General features: G+C 46.9%; 1 protein-coding gene across 3 annotated transcripts in view; it reads left to right on the top strand.

The window, feature by feature from the left end:
* Positions 1-14,933, top strand: part of TICRR (TOPBP1 interacting checkpoint and replication regulator) — a 46,299-nt gene extending 31,366 nt beyond the window's left edge. For all 3 annotated transcript variants that reach the window (XM_081547145.1, XM_081547146.1, XM_081547147.1), the window contains 7 exons: positions 5,088-5,178; positions 6,215-6,273; positions 7,544-7,678; positions 8,740-8,897; positions 10,796-12,932; positions 13,046-13,171; positions 14,057-14,933. In XM_081547145.1, the coding sequence (XP_081403271.1) occupies positions 5,088-5,178; positions 6,215-6,273; positions 7,544-7,678; positions 8,740-8,897; positions 10,796-12,932; positions 13,046-13,171; positions 14,057-14,163 (2,813 nt within the window). In that variant the 3' untranslated portion in view covers positions 14,164-14,933. The remainder of the gene's footprint in view (positions 1-5,087; positions 5,179-6,214; positions 6,274-7,543; positions 7,679-8,739; positions 8,898-10,795; positions 12,933-13,045; positions 13,172-14,056) is intronic.
* Positions 14,934-17,320: the final 2,387 nt, after the last annotated feature.

The following is a 17,320-nucleotide window of genomic DNA, read 5'->3' as shown; positions in this document are numbered from 1 at the left end:
ATCTATTTCCCATGAAGTGATGGGACCAGATGCCATGATCTTAGTTTTCTGAATGTTGAGCTTTAAGCCAACTTTTTCACTGTCCTCTTTCACTTTCATCAAGAGGCTCTTTAGTTCTTCTTCACTCTCTGCCATAAGGGTGGTGTCATCTGCATATATGAGGTTATTGATATTTCTCCCGGCAATCTTGATTCCAGCTTGTGTTACTTCCAGCCCAGCGTTTCTCATGACATACTCTGCATATAAGTTAAATAAGCAGGGTGACAATATACAGCCTTGACGTACTCCTTTTCCTATTTGGAACCAGTCTGTTGTTCCATGTCCAGTTCTAACTGTTGCTTCCTGACCTGCATACAGCTCAGATTGGATAATTTTGGTTGTCTTTAGCTTCAAGTTTATTGATTCTCCTGCTTGTTCAAATCTGAGGTTGAACCCCTCTAGTGCACTTTTCCAGTTATTGTACTTTTCAGCTCTGAAGTTTCTGTTGGGTTCATTTTTATAGTTTCTGTTACATTATTGATATTCTCACTGTGTTTATCCATTGTTTTCCTTATTTCTTTCAGTTCCGTGTTCATTTTTTTTCCTTGAGCTCATTTAACATTTTTCACCAGTGATTCCAATGTCGGGGATTTCTCAGGGATACTTTCTGTAAAATTCTCATTTTCTTGGACACACTTTCCTATTTCTTTGTATGCTTTGTAATTGTTTGTTGAGAGTTAGGTATTCTGTGTATTATAGTCTGTTGACTCTGGAGATGAGATTCTCCCACTCCTATGAAATCACTGATCTTTGCTTATTGAGAGCCTTTTCCCAGCTATTTTTACAAAGCATGTATTCCCCCTTGTGTGGTCACTGAAGTTTCTGTTCTGTTATCTCTGTGATTAGCCGGTAACCTGAAAAAGATTTCCTTAAATGTCTGGCTCCAAAAAGGGACAAACAAAGAGGTGTTACTGTCCCTTTAAGTCATCTGTTGGATGGAGTGGGGGAAAGCTGCTGGCGCCTGAGGGCAGAAATCAGGGCAGCTGTCTGTGCTGGCCCCACAGGGCTCCACTCTCCAAGCACGCTGACTGAACCTTATAACCCAGAGTTAGAAGACAGGGTCCCCACTGTCTGCTCTACCACCCGCCAGCTGCTCCTAGGACATGGGCCACTGCCCCCACAGCTGCAGTAGGGCTGAGGAAAGAGGGCTGGTAGCTAGCTGTTCTGGGCACATCATCCCCTTACTAAATATCAGGCTGTCCCTTCGTTAGGCTCTTTCCTGGTTGTCATTAGTGCCAGTCAGGTTCCAGAAGTTCCCAAATAGTTTACTCTGATCATTTTTTTCCTAGTTTACTAGTTGTTTTAGGGGAAGGACCAAACCCTAGAGCTTCCTACTTCACTGTTTTCTATGGTGTCCCTTTCCATGGGTGTTGCAATTAATTTCTTAATTTATCCAGTCAAGGTTAATATTAGCTTAATTTCAGGAGTGCAGCAAAAACTTTGCTCCTCTATATAACTATTTTCTACCCCCTTCTGTGTGCTATCTTGTCATACAAATTACATCTTGATACATTGTATGCCTATCAGCACATTTATAATCCTTGCTTTATCTTTAAACTCAAAGGAGAAAAGATACAGAAATAACAGTACTTTTATTCTGTTGTTGGCATTTACTTGTATGGTTGCCTTTACCAGTGCTCTTTAATTCTTCATGTGGACTCATGTTACTCTCTAGTGCCCTTTCCTTTCAGCCTAAAGGACTCCCTGTAGTATGGATATTATTTTTAGGGCTGGTCTGCCTCCAGTACTCTTTCCTGGAAAATCCCATGGACAGAGGAGCCTGGTAGGCTCCAGTCCATGGGGTCGCTAAGAGTCGGACTCGACAGAGTGACTTCACTTTCACTTTTCCCTTTCATGCACTGGAGAAGGAAATGGCAACCCACTCCAGTATTCTTGTCTGGAGAATCCCAGGGACAGCAGAGCCTGGTGGGCTGCCATCTATGGGGTCGCACAGAGTTCGACACGACTGAAGTGACTTACCAGCAGCCGCAGCCAGTGTCAGATTTTCTCAGTGTTGTTTTTTGGGTGTATCTTTGGGGTGGGGAGGATGTGCTCATTTCTCCTTCATGTTTGAGTAATAGTTTACAGGATTTATTGGTGGTGGTGGTTTAGTCCCTAAGTCGTGTCTGACTCTTGCAACCCATGGACTGTAGCCCTCCAGGCTCCTCTGTCCATGGGATTCTCCAGGCAAGAATACTAGAGTGGATTGCTATTTCCTTCTCCAGGGGATCTTCCTGATCCAGATATCAAATCCGGGTCTCCTGCATTGCAGGCAGATTCTTTATTGCTGAGCCATCAGGGATTCCCTTACAGGATATGTTGGGTGGGCCAAAAAGTTCATTCGGGTTTTTCTATAAGATGTTATAATATAATTCTTGATTGAGTCTTTTTCTTTTAGCCCTGTGCCTTTCATCACCCTGCATTTTCATCCTATGTTTCTGAGGAGAAATCAGCTGTTAATCTTATCGAGGACTGCTTATACATGACGGATCACTGCTTTCTTGATTCTTTTACGAGTCTCTCTTCCCCTATGACTTCTGACGGTTTGATTGTGATTTGTCTGGTGCGGATCTCTTTGTCTTTATCCTACTTAGGTTTATTGAGCTTCTTGGCTATGTAATGTCTTTCATCAGACATCAGAAGTTTTCATCCAGTATTTCTTCAAAAGTTTCCACCTCTTTCTCTCCTCTTCCTCTGGAACTCCCACTATGTCTTATGTTATTACGCTTGATTGTGTCCCAGGGGTGTCTGAGACTACTCATTTTTCTTTCCGTCTCTCAGACTGGATAATCTCAATTACCTGTCTTCAACTTTGATTCTTTATTTTGCCACCTCATATCAACTTCTAGGCCCCTCTAATGAGTTTTTTATTTTAGATAGTGTACTTTTCGATTTTAGAATTTCTACTTGGTTCTTTTTAATGACATCTCTCTTTATTGATATTCTGTACTTGGCAAATCATCAGGCTTGTACATTCCTTTAGTTCTTTAGATATTATTTTTTCTTTTTTAGTTCTTTGAACATATTGCAGATAGCTGGTTTAAAGTCTTGTGCTAATGAATCCATGTCTGAACTTCTTCAGGAATGCTTTCTGTTGAATGGGTTGGTTTTTTTTCCTGTGTTATGGGCCATACTTTCTTATTTCTTGTCTCATATTTTTTGTTGACAACTGGACATGTTAAATATTGAGTCAGCTCTGACAATCAGATTGCCACGGCTCCAGGGCAGGGTTTGTTTTTACTCTTAACTGCTTTTGTTTGTTTCCTGAACTAGTTCTTTCAAGTCTGTATTCTGTCATGTGTAGCCACTAAAATCTCTGCTTGGTTAGCTTAGTGGTCAGCTAAGGGTTGCACAGAGATTTCCTTCCATGCCTGGAACTAGTAAGTTTCCCAGCTTTTGCTGAGCGGCCCTATGTGTGCATTGGCTCACGTCTTCAATACTCAGCCAGACATTTTACAACTCTGTGTTTTCTAGAGCCCTGGGGTCAGCCAAAGGTGACAGCCAAGAGGAAATGGTAACCCACTCCAGTATTCTTGCCTGGAGAATTCCATGGACAGAGGAGCCTGGCGGGCTGCAGTCCATGGTGTCGCACAGAGTTGGACATGACTGAGCTCACGTGCAAGGGCCTGCTTCTGTCCATCCGGGGCATGCACACAGCCCTACCGCACATGGACTTATAGGTTCCCGGGAGTGTTTCAGAAGATAGCAGGGTCCCTTGTGGGTGTCGCATTCCCCAGTTTTCACATCTAGACTTTTGGTTATCTTGTCTGCCCCAAGAGTTATCAGCACATCAGGCAGCTGTGATGTTTACAGTTGCTGCTGATTGTTTTTAGTAAATGGCCCCCTGGGAAAAAGTTGTTTACATTGGGCGAGTTCTGAGTCGGGTCAAACAGAGACAGGCCCAGTGAGTGGGATTTTCCAGGGAACCGCCAGATAAGCCAAACAGACCGTTATCTGGGAATGGGGCTGTGGAGGAGCTTAGACACCGTTCTGTTCATCCAGGGGCCGCTGAGCTGTTGGTTCTCAAGGCTGCCACAGGGCCAGGGAGAGGAGGTCAGGGCTGGGGAAGTTCAAGTTCTGCAGGGCTTGCTATTCTTAATGAGATACAGCTGTTTTTGTTGATTAACTACTCCTTGGATTACCCCAAACTGGTTAATTTCCTGAGTTCTGGAGAAATTGATGTTCAGTTTTGATCAGTGTTCTCATTCCTTTTATGGGGGAGTTTTCTCAGAGGTCCTTACTCCACATTCCTGCCGACATCAATCCTCTTCCTAGTCATTTTTATCTCATTTAAAACCAGTCCTCCCATGAGTAACTTGTCTGCCCTACGCTATTGAGAAAATTTATGCCAGAGCATAAATTAGATTTAGGGTGTTCATTGGAAGGTCTGATGTTGAAGCTGAAACTCCAATACTTTGGCCACCTCATGCGAAGGGTTGACTCATTGGAAGAGACCCTAATGCTGGGTAGGATTGGGGGCGGGAGGAGAAGGGCATGACAGGATGAGATGGTTGGATGGCATCACCGACTCAATGAACATGGGTTTGGGTGGACTCCGGGAGTTGGTGATGGACAGAGAGGCCTGGTGTGCTGCAATTCATGGGGTCGCAGAGAGTCGGACACGACTGAGCGACTGAACTGAACTGAACTTATATTAAATATCTTAACATTGCATGACATAGCAGCATTTTCACATGCCTTATTTAATCATAAATGCAATAATTTGGTCATAAATAAAAGAACCACCAATTAGGTGGACAGAAGTATTAGCCCTAATAAGTAAGAACTTTTTTTTCAGGATCATTATTTTTAAATTTCATTATATTTTATATTGGATTATTTATTGTTAAACTCTTAATAGTGCTGATAAACTATAATGTCATGTGAATCTTATGTCATGTCGAATCTTATGGTTAGACCTTGGTCCATGAGACCATTAAGACCCACTCTGGCTAAGTGTTAAACCGTATTTAAGTTCAAGTTGCTTCCATTGCCTTGCTGTTCCTTCTTGATAAGATTATGTGAAATTTATCCTGTTTACATTTTAGGTTATCGCAAGCTGCTGACCAAGAGTGTGGCCGAGACACCAGTACACAAGCAAATCTCCGGAAGGCTGCTTCACAGACAGATCAAGGGCAGGTGAGCGACATCCTTGTCTAGCTTCTTCAGCCCTCCTAATCTTATGGGCCACCTCTTACCTTCTCAGGACATTCGTGACCCAGTCTCAACCATGTTGCCTATCACCAAAGAGCATTCTGAAAATTCTGTGAAGGCTGGAGAACCATATAGAATGCACTCTGGTGTCCAGCCGCTTTCATTTGGCATAATTATTTTGAGATTTATCTGTGTTGTTGTATGTATCAATAGTTTGTTCCATTTTATTGCTGAGTAGTACTCTGTTGAATGGATATTGCCTAATTTTAAAATCTGTTCATGTGTTGACCTAGGGAAGGAGAGAGTCTCGCTGCCAGGCCTGGGATGATCCCAGCTAGGCCTGTTCAGGGGTGTGGTGGGGCCACAGTTTTCCATGGCAACTGGTTGGAGTAGGGCAGCTCTTGCTGAATGTTTCTGTCTTATTTGGCTGCCCCTTTCCAGGTTCTTTGTCTAAAGAGAACTAACTTTCCTCAGGGCAGTTTTTGTCTGCACCTCTCTGTGTATTGGGGTTGTCACCTTGTTGAGCACCTGATCCAGGACCTATGAAGCAAAACAGAAACTCCCAGAGCTCACTGTCCTTTGTCTCTTCAGGCCCTGAGGTCCTATGTCTTCTCTCCACCTTTGAGAGCCTTCTGCTTGCTCTGCATGTAACATCCAGGGTTCTTAGCTGTACATGAGAGGAAGGATGGGGAGAAGTGCATCTACTCCTTGTCAAGGCTACATCTAGACACTATTTGTTTGTGGATTTTACACACTTGTGCTCATTTATCTACAGGGTAAATTGTAAGAAGTGAAATTTGTGGATCAAACGGTATACAAAGTTAACTTTGTCAAACTGCTTTCAAAAAAAAAATGTTCTTACCTTTTCACTCTTGACCGTAATGTCTGAGTGCCTGGCTACAGTGATCTTATCAAGACCACTTGTGGTCTTTGTTACCTTGTGAGGTGAGAACCTGTAGGTCCGTGATGTGCATTATTTATGAGTGATGCTGAATAGTCCTTGTACCTGCTGTTCCTCAAGGTCCTCTGATCCTGGTCCTGATATTGACATCGTTGAAGAGTCCCCAGAGAAAGGAGATGGTATTACCTACTTTTGTTTGTTTTGGGGTTCTGGGTGTTTGTGTTTTCTCTGCTTCCTATGAAAACTTTTCTGGACTTGTATTCTTGCTCAGCATATCCATTATGACAGCTCTGGGCCCCCAGTGTGTATCGGTACATGTTAATTGGTGAATGATCTGTTACACAGAATGTACTGAGAGTTTCTGGAGAAGAAATATTTTTACATAATAGAAATGGGATTCAGAGTGAACACTAAACTACTATGTTAATATAAGGTACTGTGGGGCTTCGCTGGTGGGTCAGTGGTAAAGAATGTTTACCGCGGGAGACATGGGTTCCATCCCTGATCAGGAAGATCCCACATGCTGCGGAGCAGCTAAGCCATGTGCCACAACTGCTGTGCTCTAGAGCCCAGGAACCACAACAAGAGAAGCCAATGCAACGCAACTAGAGAGTAGCCCCCGCGTGCTGCAACTAGAGAAAAGCTTGTGAAGCAACAAAGACCCAGCTCAGCCAAAAATTAAAAAAATAAAAAACCTGTGGCTTATTTTTAAAGTATACATGAAGGAGGGGTTTCCAAAAACATGTTTTTTTAAAATCAAGTAGTTTATTGTAGAAAAATTAGAAAACATAGAGAAGCCAAAAAATTAACACTTGGTAATCCCACAAATCAGAAATCCTCTAACATTTAGCTTTAATAATACTCTTACAGGTATTGTTTCTGTACAAATATATGTAACATAAGTATGAAAACCGTGATTTAAAACTTTTTAATGAAAGTCACACTCTACAAACCTTTTTTATCACTCTACATAATGCTTCAATGTGGCAGTTCATAATACTTATGCAGATTACAGTCTGGAGAGGTTGGGTTTTTTTATTTTTTGTATTTTTTTGGAACTTTGCTGGGGCCACATATCATAGCCCTCCTAGCTTTGTCACACTTCAAAGATCTCAAAACCAAGAGCTTGTCCAGTTTCTATCTTGTACGTCAAAGTGTTAGTCACTCAGTCATGTCCAGCTCTCTGCAACCCCATAGACTGTGGCCTACAGGCTCCTCTGTCCATGGGATTCTCCAGGCAAAGATTGGAGTGGGTAGCCATTCCTTTCTCCAGGAGTATCTTCCCAACCCAGGGATGGAACCCGGTCTCCTGCGTTGCAGGCGGATTCTTTACCGCCTGAGGCACCAGGGAAGCCCCTCTTGTACATGGTGTCACATAGATCTTACACATTTCATAGGGTAAACACTGACTTGCATTTCTTCTTGGTTACTTTGATTCTGGTCTTACAGTGGTGAGTTTGAGACGAAGTCCTCGAATCAAGCAATTGGCGTTCAGCAGGACAAACTCTGCTTCCTTCTACTCTGTGTCTCAGCCAAAGTCTCGAAGTATACAAAGAGTTCACTCATTCCAGCAAATGAAGTCAGGTAACATACTTTGCCTACCTGTCTTCAGAGGTCCACACAAACTTGGTGGGAAAAGAATGAAATTTGATATTGGAGAAACAGGTCAGGTACAGTAAGTTGCCTATGTATGAACCTTCAGATTGTGCGCTTTCAAAGATGCTAACATGCGTTAGAATGTCCAGCCATGTAAGTTCACGTGTCTGGTGTATGTTGTCATGTGCATGCATCTTCTACAGGTGGTTGTATTTGTATGTACTTTACTGTATAGGGCACAGTAGTACAGTGTCTTTATTTCAAGCCCAGGATGTCTGGAAGCAAGCATAAAAACAGTGGTGATGTAGCTGGTAGCTGTTGCTTGATGCCAGCTGTTGTACTGTACTTTGCAAGGTACTGTACTCCAAGGTAAAGAATATTTTAATTTTTGTGTGAAAAATATTACAAACCAATTATAATACAGTACTACATAGCCAATTGTGTTATCTGAGTACCTCGGCTGACTTTGGACTTACGAACAAGTTGGACTTAATGAATGTGCTCTCGGCAGGGAACTCGTTTGTATGCAGGGGACTTACAGTATAAATATTTGAGGTTCAGAGTGATGACCAGATGAACAGGTGACCGTAGCCACCATTATCAGAGTCATCCCTTTGGCTTCCTACGGCTGGCTGTCCACACTATCCTTGGAGGTACTTCATTTATTCAAGAGGAAATGACCTATAATTTCCTCCATACATTCAGATATTATGGGAAGGTATCCCCAGGTTGAAGGTACTGTATGACCTTCATTCTTTTATCCATTATGAACTTGACTCATCAGATGTATCTTTTGATACTTGTCTTTTCAAATTAAATTATTTCAGTTGCCCACACCTCCTAACATAGGGACTGGGCTTGATAGGCAGTCTCATAATGCAATAAAGCAGCACTTGTTACCACTGCTGTCATAATTAGGTGGGATTTCCCCCATTTGCTCCCCAGTTGTCGTCTTTCTTATATAGACTGTTTTATGAGTGTTGGTTGGGGGCGGTGAGAGGGCAGGAGTTGAGAAAGAATTAAATATTGTCACTGTTTTTGACTTGCAGACCAAAGAGAAAGCTCTCCAGTCCAAAGTATTCGGTCTCCCAAGAGACTTCTATTTGGGGCGATGTCTGAGATGATCAGTCCCTCAGAGAAAGGCTCAGAACGGATTAAAAGGCCTTCAGGAAACACTCTGTGTTCTGAAATACCTACAGCCTATCAGGTATAAAATTACTATGATGTTTAAAATAGTATAGTTTGGGGAACACGTAGACATGGGCAAGGAGAGCCACTGAGGCCAGTAAGGAAGATAAGATAATAATAGAGATTTGAGGTGGTTGGGGCTGACTTGATGAATGATTATTGGGTATGTGGGGACTTAAGGTACCAGCTGGACTGAGCAGATAGATCTCGCCTACCTCTTGGGGTCATCTCCATTTATATTGGACACTAGGTCTATACCTGTCTGAAATGTGCAGTAGCATTCTCACCTGTTCCGTTAGATGCCCACTCAATCCAGTCACCCATGTTAGAAACCTGGTGGTCAGCCTGGACTTCTCCCTTTCCTCAGGCTTGGCTAATCAATCAGTCCTGCCCATTTTATTGACAACCTATCTGATACCCATTCCCTCCTCTCCATCCCTTCAGTTCCTACCCCAGTTCACTTCTGCCTGCAACACTTCCGTAGCCTCTTCCCTCTCAAATCCGTCCCACCCCCAGAGGTTGGCGGGACCTCTGTGACCCCATCGGGTGCTCCTCGTACGACCTCACTGTGCTGGAAGCTCTACAGACTCTGCCCCAAAACCGCTTAGGGGATTGGGGGGACACAGGGAGCTGTGGGGAAGGGTCCATAGGACCATGTTCCATCTCCTCCCTGGACAGGCAAGGACCTCCGTGGTCTGATCCCTGCTCGCCCATCTCTGCTTCACGCTCCACCTTCCCAGCCGCCCCAGGATGCACACAGCTGCTGTGTTTCACTTTTGTGCCTTTGCTCATACTGCTCTCTGGGCCTCAAGTTCCCTCTCCCGCACTGTCTACCTTGTGTCTTCACCTGCCGACACCCATTCTTTTAAGACCTGACTCACTGTCTGTTGCCCCCCTACCCCCAGCTGGGTTAGACAGCCAACCCTTCTGTGCTCCCATAGTGTCCCGTGCACGCCCCGACATTACATCGGCCAGAGTGTATTATCATCCATCTGTGTGCTAAGTTGCTTCAGTCATGTCTCTCTGCAACCCTATTGACTGTAGCCCACCAGGCTCCTCTGTCCATGGGATTCTCCAGGCAAGAATACTGGAGTGGGTTGCTGTTTCCTCCTCCAGGGAATCTTCCCCTCATCTGTCTATACCCCACATGAAATGCCAACTGGACCAGGACTCTTGAGATAATAAGATTAAACAATAGTTGTCAGACCTCCTTATCTGTTGGAATTAACTGGAATTTTCTAAGAAGAGTAGTGTTTTTGTTGGGAAGGTTCCTCTCTGAGATGTTATCTTTGTTGCGGTGCATCCATAGAGCCAGTGTTTCACCTCATCCCGCCCCCGCCCCGGCCTCCTGCACACACTTTGCCTGACACACATCAGGTCACCTCATCCCCGCCCCCCGCCCCGGCCTCCTGCACACACTTTGCCTGACACACATCAGGTCACCTCACCCCCACCCCCAGCCCCAGCCTCCTGCACACACTTTGCCTGACACACATCAGGTACTGAAAAGCACATGTTGAAGGTGGGTGACTAGCAGGTGACATGGCTCCTAAAGATTACTTCAGGCAAAGATCAGAAACAGTTTTCTCCTTGGAGGAAAAGACAGCTGTGAGTAGTGAGTGGAGTGATACAGAGGCAAAGCATATTTTCACTGTAGTGTGCAAATTATTAAAACAATTTGTCTTAGAAGAAATGAAGCTTGGATACAGTGCTTAGGGCTAGAAAACGTTGACAAGTAAAATCTGGGTCATGTTTTGGAAGTGGAAACGTGTCACTGTATGAAACCCAACTTATCATTCCTTTGGCTGATGATAAACCTCCCACTGGACTTTTTAATCTTCTTAGAGATCATTAAAACATTTCCGAGACTATGGGTTATGATGTTCAAAGCACTGAAATAAGCATCTTTCTTTACAGATGCCTGAGAAGAGTTACTGGAAGTCTCCAAGCTCTTGTAAAGCCACACCAAGAAAGGTCCCTCGGATACCACAGACTCCACTGCGCACCCCAGAAAGGCTGCAGAAATACCCTGCGGAAATGACCCCTGCCAAACAGGTCATTTTTAAGGAATTCTTGAAAGACTTCTCCCCACATGGCTGGGATTCACCATCACGACCAAAATTCACCCCTCAGAAAGGACACTCCCTGGCAGAAGGTGCCTCTCCTCTTGAAAAGGTACCAAGAACTCCCCAGAGACAAGGTGGTCAGCCACCCAGATTTTTGCAGAATTCTTCTTGGCCACGTTTGGCGGACTCCAGTCCGGAAAGCACTTCCTGTCTAGCAGCCCTGGTTTCATCAACTGCCCAGACCAGGAGTGAGTGTCTGACCCCCAGCAGGTCCTCTGCTCGAGCACCTCCCAGGACAGCGGCCTTAGGGCTCCAAAGACAAGCCACTTCCAAGGGCACATCTCCAAGTCAGAAACACCAGCTCCCCCTGGGCTCTGGAGTGATCCGGGCAGAGAAGCTGCCGCAGCTGTGGAGTAACAAAACTGTCAAAACCCCAGAGAGACAAGGGGACGCAGCTCTGACTTCTCCAAAAAAACCCGTTACCTCTCCTTCATGTGGTATTTCCAAGAAGAGTTCACTTGGGGAATTTCCCATAGCATCTCCTTCCTCTGGACAAGTGGGCTGGCACGAGGCCCCAAGACCATCCAGCATCACCACACCTCCCTCCTGTTCTGCTCCCTTGACAACCCCCAGTGCCTCACAGGTAGCTCCGTCTGGCCTCTGGCCCCCTCCGCCCCCTTCCAAACATGGGAAACGGCATAAAAAGACCTCAGAAACAGAGCGAGACTTCCTGGAAGGCCAGCCTGACAGCTCGGCTGCTCTGAGGGTTGCCATAACTGACAACCCAGCTGCCATCACAGACGCTAGAAAGAACCAGAAGGCAGCGACCCTCTCTCCTCCAGCTTCGCCTGAAAGACACGGTTACTCTGGAACTAGCTTTGGGTGTGACTGGCATACATCCTCTCCTTTGCTTATTGCTACAGACTCGGACTGTCTCACTCTCCTGGATGCAGCTGAGCACCATGGCTGTGATAACTTAAAAAGCAGCATTTCACCCCTTAACGAAGGTGAGGGGTTAAGGCCGGGTACGTATGAGAAGCCGTCTCCGTGTGACCCCAGGATTCCTCCCACCTCTCCTTCCTCTGGGTCCTGCTCTCCCCTTATGCCCCGCTACGACCCGCACTGCACAGCAGACAGGAAGCAGCACCAGGCGGCCACGCAGCTAGAGGATCAGCAGGCATCAACCTGGCCCTGCAGAGCCCCTGCCAGCCCGCAGGCCTATGAGGTTGAGCTGGAGATGCAAGCTTCTGGCCTCCCCAAGCTCCGAATTAAAAAGATAGACTCTAGCTCTCTGCCAGAAGCCGAGCCCCCGTCAAGGGGGGAGAGCTCCCTCCCGGGTTCCAGCATGCCCAGGGCCAGCAAGTCCTCAGGCAAACCTGAAGCCACCTACCTGTCGGCCCCCTGCCTTCACCCCTCACACAGCACCCCTGGAAAGAGTGGGGGACAGACCTATATCTGCCAGTCATGCACCCCCACACGCTGCCCCTGCAGTACCCCCTCTCCGTTCCAGACAGAAGTTGGGGTTACTTGGACCCCATCCCCCAAGCACAGTGGGAAGATGACTCCTGACACCATTAAAGACTGGCCCCGCAGGAAGAGGGCGGTGGACTGCAGCCTCGGCCCCTCTGCTGGGAGGAGCGAGGTCAGTACCGACCTTCCCGGGGGAGTGTCGCCACTGGAGCTGGAGGGCAAGGAGCGAGGCCTGGAACTTGGCATCGGCAGGCCCCCCATCCTGGGGGATTTTGAGCTAGAGGGCGTGTGTCAGCTACCAGACCAGTCGCCTCCCAGGGACAGCGTGCCCAAGGCTGAGGAAGCCTTCTCCTGGGGACAGTTTGGGTTGGGATCTAGGAAGAGATACCTCTCTGCTGAAGAGGCTGAACGTCAAGCGAAGAGGGCCTGTGACCAGCAGGGAGACTCGGAAGAGTGGTCTCCAGGCACAAGCATTCGCAAGTTGCCCTCCGTGGCAGACGACGAGGCGTTCGTCCCAGGTGAGTTTGCTGTGTTGGGCCGTGTGGGCACGGCGGCACCGAGGGGACCCCGGGGGAAGGCTCGGGCTTCCCTGTCGGGGCCGCAGGCTGCGCTGACCATGCCATCGCTCCAGGTGCCACCCCGCCTCCCGGCTGTGCCGTGCGGAGCTGCCTCTCTGCCAGCGGGCTGCAGGCGCTGACCCACTCTCCGTTGCTGTTCCAGGGGAAGATACCCTCCTCTCAGCGTAAAGATGCCAGAGGTAATTTGTTGGAGGTCCTAGAGACATCACCAGGATCTAACTTCTGTCCTTTGGTTAGCTCCATCTCAAGTTACTTCTGGGGTTTTCAGGCAGTTGAATCTCAGAGGGGTCATGGGGTTAGGGTGGTTTTATCCCCCGCCTTGTCATGGGCTCCCAGAGAAATACCACTTTAGAACTTACGTGCTTTGGAACCACCACCACCAAAAAAAAAAAAAAAAAAATTCAAAATCCTACCAGATTACCTTGGCTTCTTGAAGACAGTGACAGAAGTGGGCACACAACCACTTACTGCTCGTCTGCGGTCCCTGGGATCGGAGGGGCGAGCAGCTCAAGTGGTAGGTGGTGTGTGTCGAGCCAGCCAGCCGTTTCTCCTCAGAGGTTACACCCCTGTGTTTTCGTCCATTTGGTCTGAAAAAGGACTGGCTGTTATGATCACTGTTCAGACTCTAGGATTCCCCTCGACCCCACCTGGGAAGAATGGGATTGAACCTCTTAACTGCACTGCGTAGCTAGAATTGTTGAGGGGGGTGCAGGAGGCGGGGGTCTTCAATGGTTCTCCTCCCTCAAGACCATGATATAAATCATGCAAAACAGCAAGACCCCCACAGATCTGAGACAAAAAGAAGTGCAGGGAACCATACTGAAGTACCACAGGTTTTCTGCATTTTCAGTTACTTGTTGCCATTTGCTCAGTGCTTACATTAAGAGTAGAAGGCCTGATAAACAGTGTGGGTAATGAATGCTTCCATGGGATGAGAGCGCCGACAAGCAATGGTGGTTTTCTTAAGTCCATCTTCATGCGTAACCCTCTGCAGGTCAAGCACACTTTCCTCTGTTGTGGTCTCGGTTACGTCCTGCATGCTAAGTCTTTCCGCCTTTTTCTAGATGAGGATGTATTTTCCCCCACGGCCGAAGACTCTCCTTTCAGCCGAGCATTCTCCAGGAGACGCCCTAACGGCAGAACTTATTCACGGAAGAAGCTGCTCAGCTAGTTAGAATGGAACTGTCTAGGGGACGTATAACTACAAACACTACCGACTTTGCCCAGAGCCACTGCACTTCCTTACAAAAGTGCTCGGAGAGCAGTTTTCTTTGGACATACACGGAATTCCAGACGTGTAGAATAAACACATTCTTAGTCATGTACCCAGAAACCCGGTCCATCTGAGCCAGGGCCCTGCCGGTCCACTCCTCATATGTAACCCTCAGCACGCTGCACAGAAACAGGAATAACCAGGGCTTAATGGAACTGAGGAAATTTAAAACATGAAGGTGAGGTCAGCCAGGTCCCCATAGGCAGAAAGAAACTGGTGGCCTGGTCCCAAGCCTCTTTTACCAGGATCAGCTTTCAGAGTCCCAGTAGAATGCCTTCAAGTTTTCAAATCCCCCTTCTGGAATCCATCCACCCCCAAGCCCAGCCCTAATCCACCACGCCTGCCTGGCCTTAGTGAGGTGGTATAGCTGGTGGTATAACTCAGAGGCGGCCTGGGTGTCCAGAATCAGACAAGGAACTGTAAGGGCAGGATCCCATTCCAGCCCCACATCAACAGTGACCATGGCAAGTTCAGAACACTCTGTGTCACTTGCAAAATGGGAGAAGGACCCCTACGTCAGTCCCTCGAGTTGCTAAAAGGCCAGGACCCCAAGACAGAGGCAGCACTTGGAGATGGAAGCAGCGTATACAAAACGGAAGGCTGTGTTACAGGGGTAGAATAAAGGTTTGCATTCCCTGTGAAACAATAAAATCATCTCTAGCTATTTAGCATTTGGTGCATTTCTGTGTAACATTCCAGCCTGAGGTTAAATGTGACCATGGTCCAGCTCTAGTGGTTTCCAGAGCAGCCATATCTCAAGGTCTGCCCTGGGAGCCGGCAAGTCCCTGGCACGGTTCCTGTCCTTCACAGGAAACTCACCTTAGTCGTGGAGCTGTCCAGGGCACCCCGCAGCCCAGCTGGCTGTCAAGTCCAGGCCAGAGCCTTGGCTAACAGAGCTGATTCAGAACCGTCTCACAGTCTCTGAGAAGCTTTCAAGCCTGTTGTGTTTCCAAATCTGAGTCCTACTATGATCTTATAAATAAAACCCTTAAACTCCCATTATTTTTTCCCTCCAGAGATTATTTTCATTTACTATTAAATGGTTTTCTGAAACTCAAGCCAAAAGGTGGCAGAGAGAGAGAAACAGGGTGGTGGAGTAGAAGGACTTGAGCTCATCTCCTCTCATGAAAACACCAAAATCACAACTGCTGAACAACCATCAACAAAAAAGTCTCGAACCTACCAAAAAAGATAACTCCACACCCAAAGACCAAGAAGAACCACAAGACAGGAGGAGGGCTGCTTTCACGATGTAATCTAATCTCACACCTACTCAGGTTCTCCCACAGGCGTGAGTTCTGAGCCCACGTTAGGCTCCCCAGCCTGGGGGTCTGGCATCGGGGGGAGGAGCCCCCAGATCTTTTGGCTTGAGTGCAAGAGCTCCACACGACTCGGGGAGACAGACCAACTCTTGAGGCACGCACAAGGCTTCATGAGCACTGGGCAGAGCAGTGACTCCATTAGAGCCTGAACCAGACCTACCTGCAGGTCTTGGAGGGTCTCCTGGGGAGGCAGGAATTGGCTGTAGCTCACCATGGGGACAAGGACAATGGTGGCAGACACCGCAGAAAATACTCATTGGTGTGAGTTCTGGAGGTCGCCGTTTTTGCACCAAGACCTGGCCCCACCCGACAGCCTGCCAGCTCCAGTGCTGCACACCTCAGGCCAAACCAACAGAGTAGAAACAGTGCCTCCCATCAGCACACAGGTTGCCTAAAACGGGAGCCAGCAGCCACCTACGAACACCCCTCCCTCGACAGTCCTGAGCCAGAGGGACAACCCTGCTCCACCCACCAGTGGGCAGGCACCAGTCCCTCCCATGGGAAGCCTGCACAAGCCTCTTAGTCCAGCCTCATCCACCAGGGGGCAGATACCAGAATCAAGAAGAATTGCAGTCCTGCAGCCTGAAGAATGGAGACCACAAACACACACAAAATTAGACAAAAGGATATGGCACAGAAATAGTTCCAGATGAAGGAAGAAGATAAAACTTCAGAAGAACAACTAAGTGAAGTGGAGATAGGCGATCACCTTGACTGTTCTGCCTGTGTTTTATAAAACTCTTAGAGGAAAGCATAGGCAGAACATTCTTCGACACAGATCACAGCAGTATCTTTTTAGATCCACCTCCCAGGATGATAAAAACAAATGGTACCTAATTAAACTTAAAAGCTTTTGCACAGCAAAGGAGACCATAAAACAAAAAGACAACCCACAGAATGGGAGAAAATATTTGTAAACGAAGCAACTGACAAGGGCTTAATCTTCAAAATATACAAATAGCTCATGAAGCTCTACATTAAAAAAAAAAAAAACCAACCCAATCAAAAAATGGGCAGAAAAACTAGACATTTTTCCAAAGAAGACATACAAGTGGCCAGGAAACATGAAAAGATGTTCAACATTAGTAAGTATTACAGAAATGCAAATCAAAACTATAAGGCATCACCTCACACCAGTCAGCGGAGAAGGCAATGGCACCCCAATCTAGTACTCTTGCCTGGGAAACTCCATGGACGGAGGAGCCTGGTAGGCTGCAGCCCATGGGGTCGTGAAGAGTTGGACACGACTGAGTGACTTCACTTTCACTTTTCACTTTCATGCACTGGAGGAGGAAATGGCAACCCATTCCAGTATTCTTGACTGGAGAATCCCATGAACGGAGGAGCCTGGTGGGCTGCAGTCTATGGGGTCGCACAGAGTCGAACACAACTGAAGCAACTTAGCAGCAGCAGCAGCACACCAGTCAGAATGGCCATCATCAGAAAGTCTGCAAACAGTAAATGTTGGCCAGAGTATGGAGAAAAGGGAACCCTCTTGCACTGCCAGTGGGAATATAAGCTGGTACAACCATTATGGAGAACAGTATGGAGGTTCCTTAAACTAAAAATAGAACTACTATATGATCCAGCAATCCTACCCCTAGGCATGTATCTGGAGAAAACTATAATTTGAAAGATAAATACATGCATTCCAATGTTCACTGCAGCACTGTTTACACAAGCTAAGATATGGAAGCCATCTAAATTTCCATCAGCAGAGAAACAGATAAAGA

This window comes from Giraffa tippelskirchi, chromosome 12 (genome assembly GCF_054371585.1).
Source record: "Giraffa tippelskirchi isolate mGirTip1 chromosome 12, T2T-mGirTip1v1.2.pri, whole genome shotgun sequence".
NCBI classification, from domain to species: domain Eukaryota; kingdom Metazoa; phylum Chordata; class Mammalia; order Artiodactyla; family Giraffidae; genus Giraffa; species Giraffa tippelskirchi.
The sequence above is the reverse complement of the archived record's forward strand: the minus strand, read 5'-3'. Positions and strand labels throughout refer to the sequence as shown.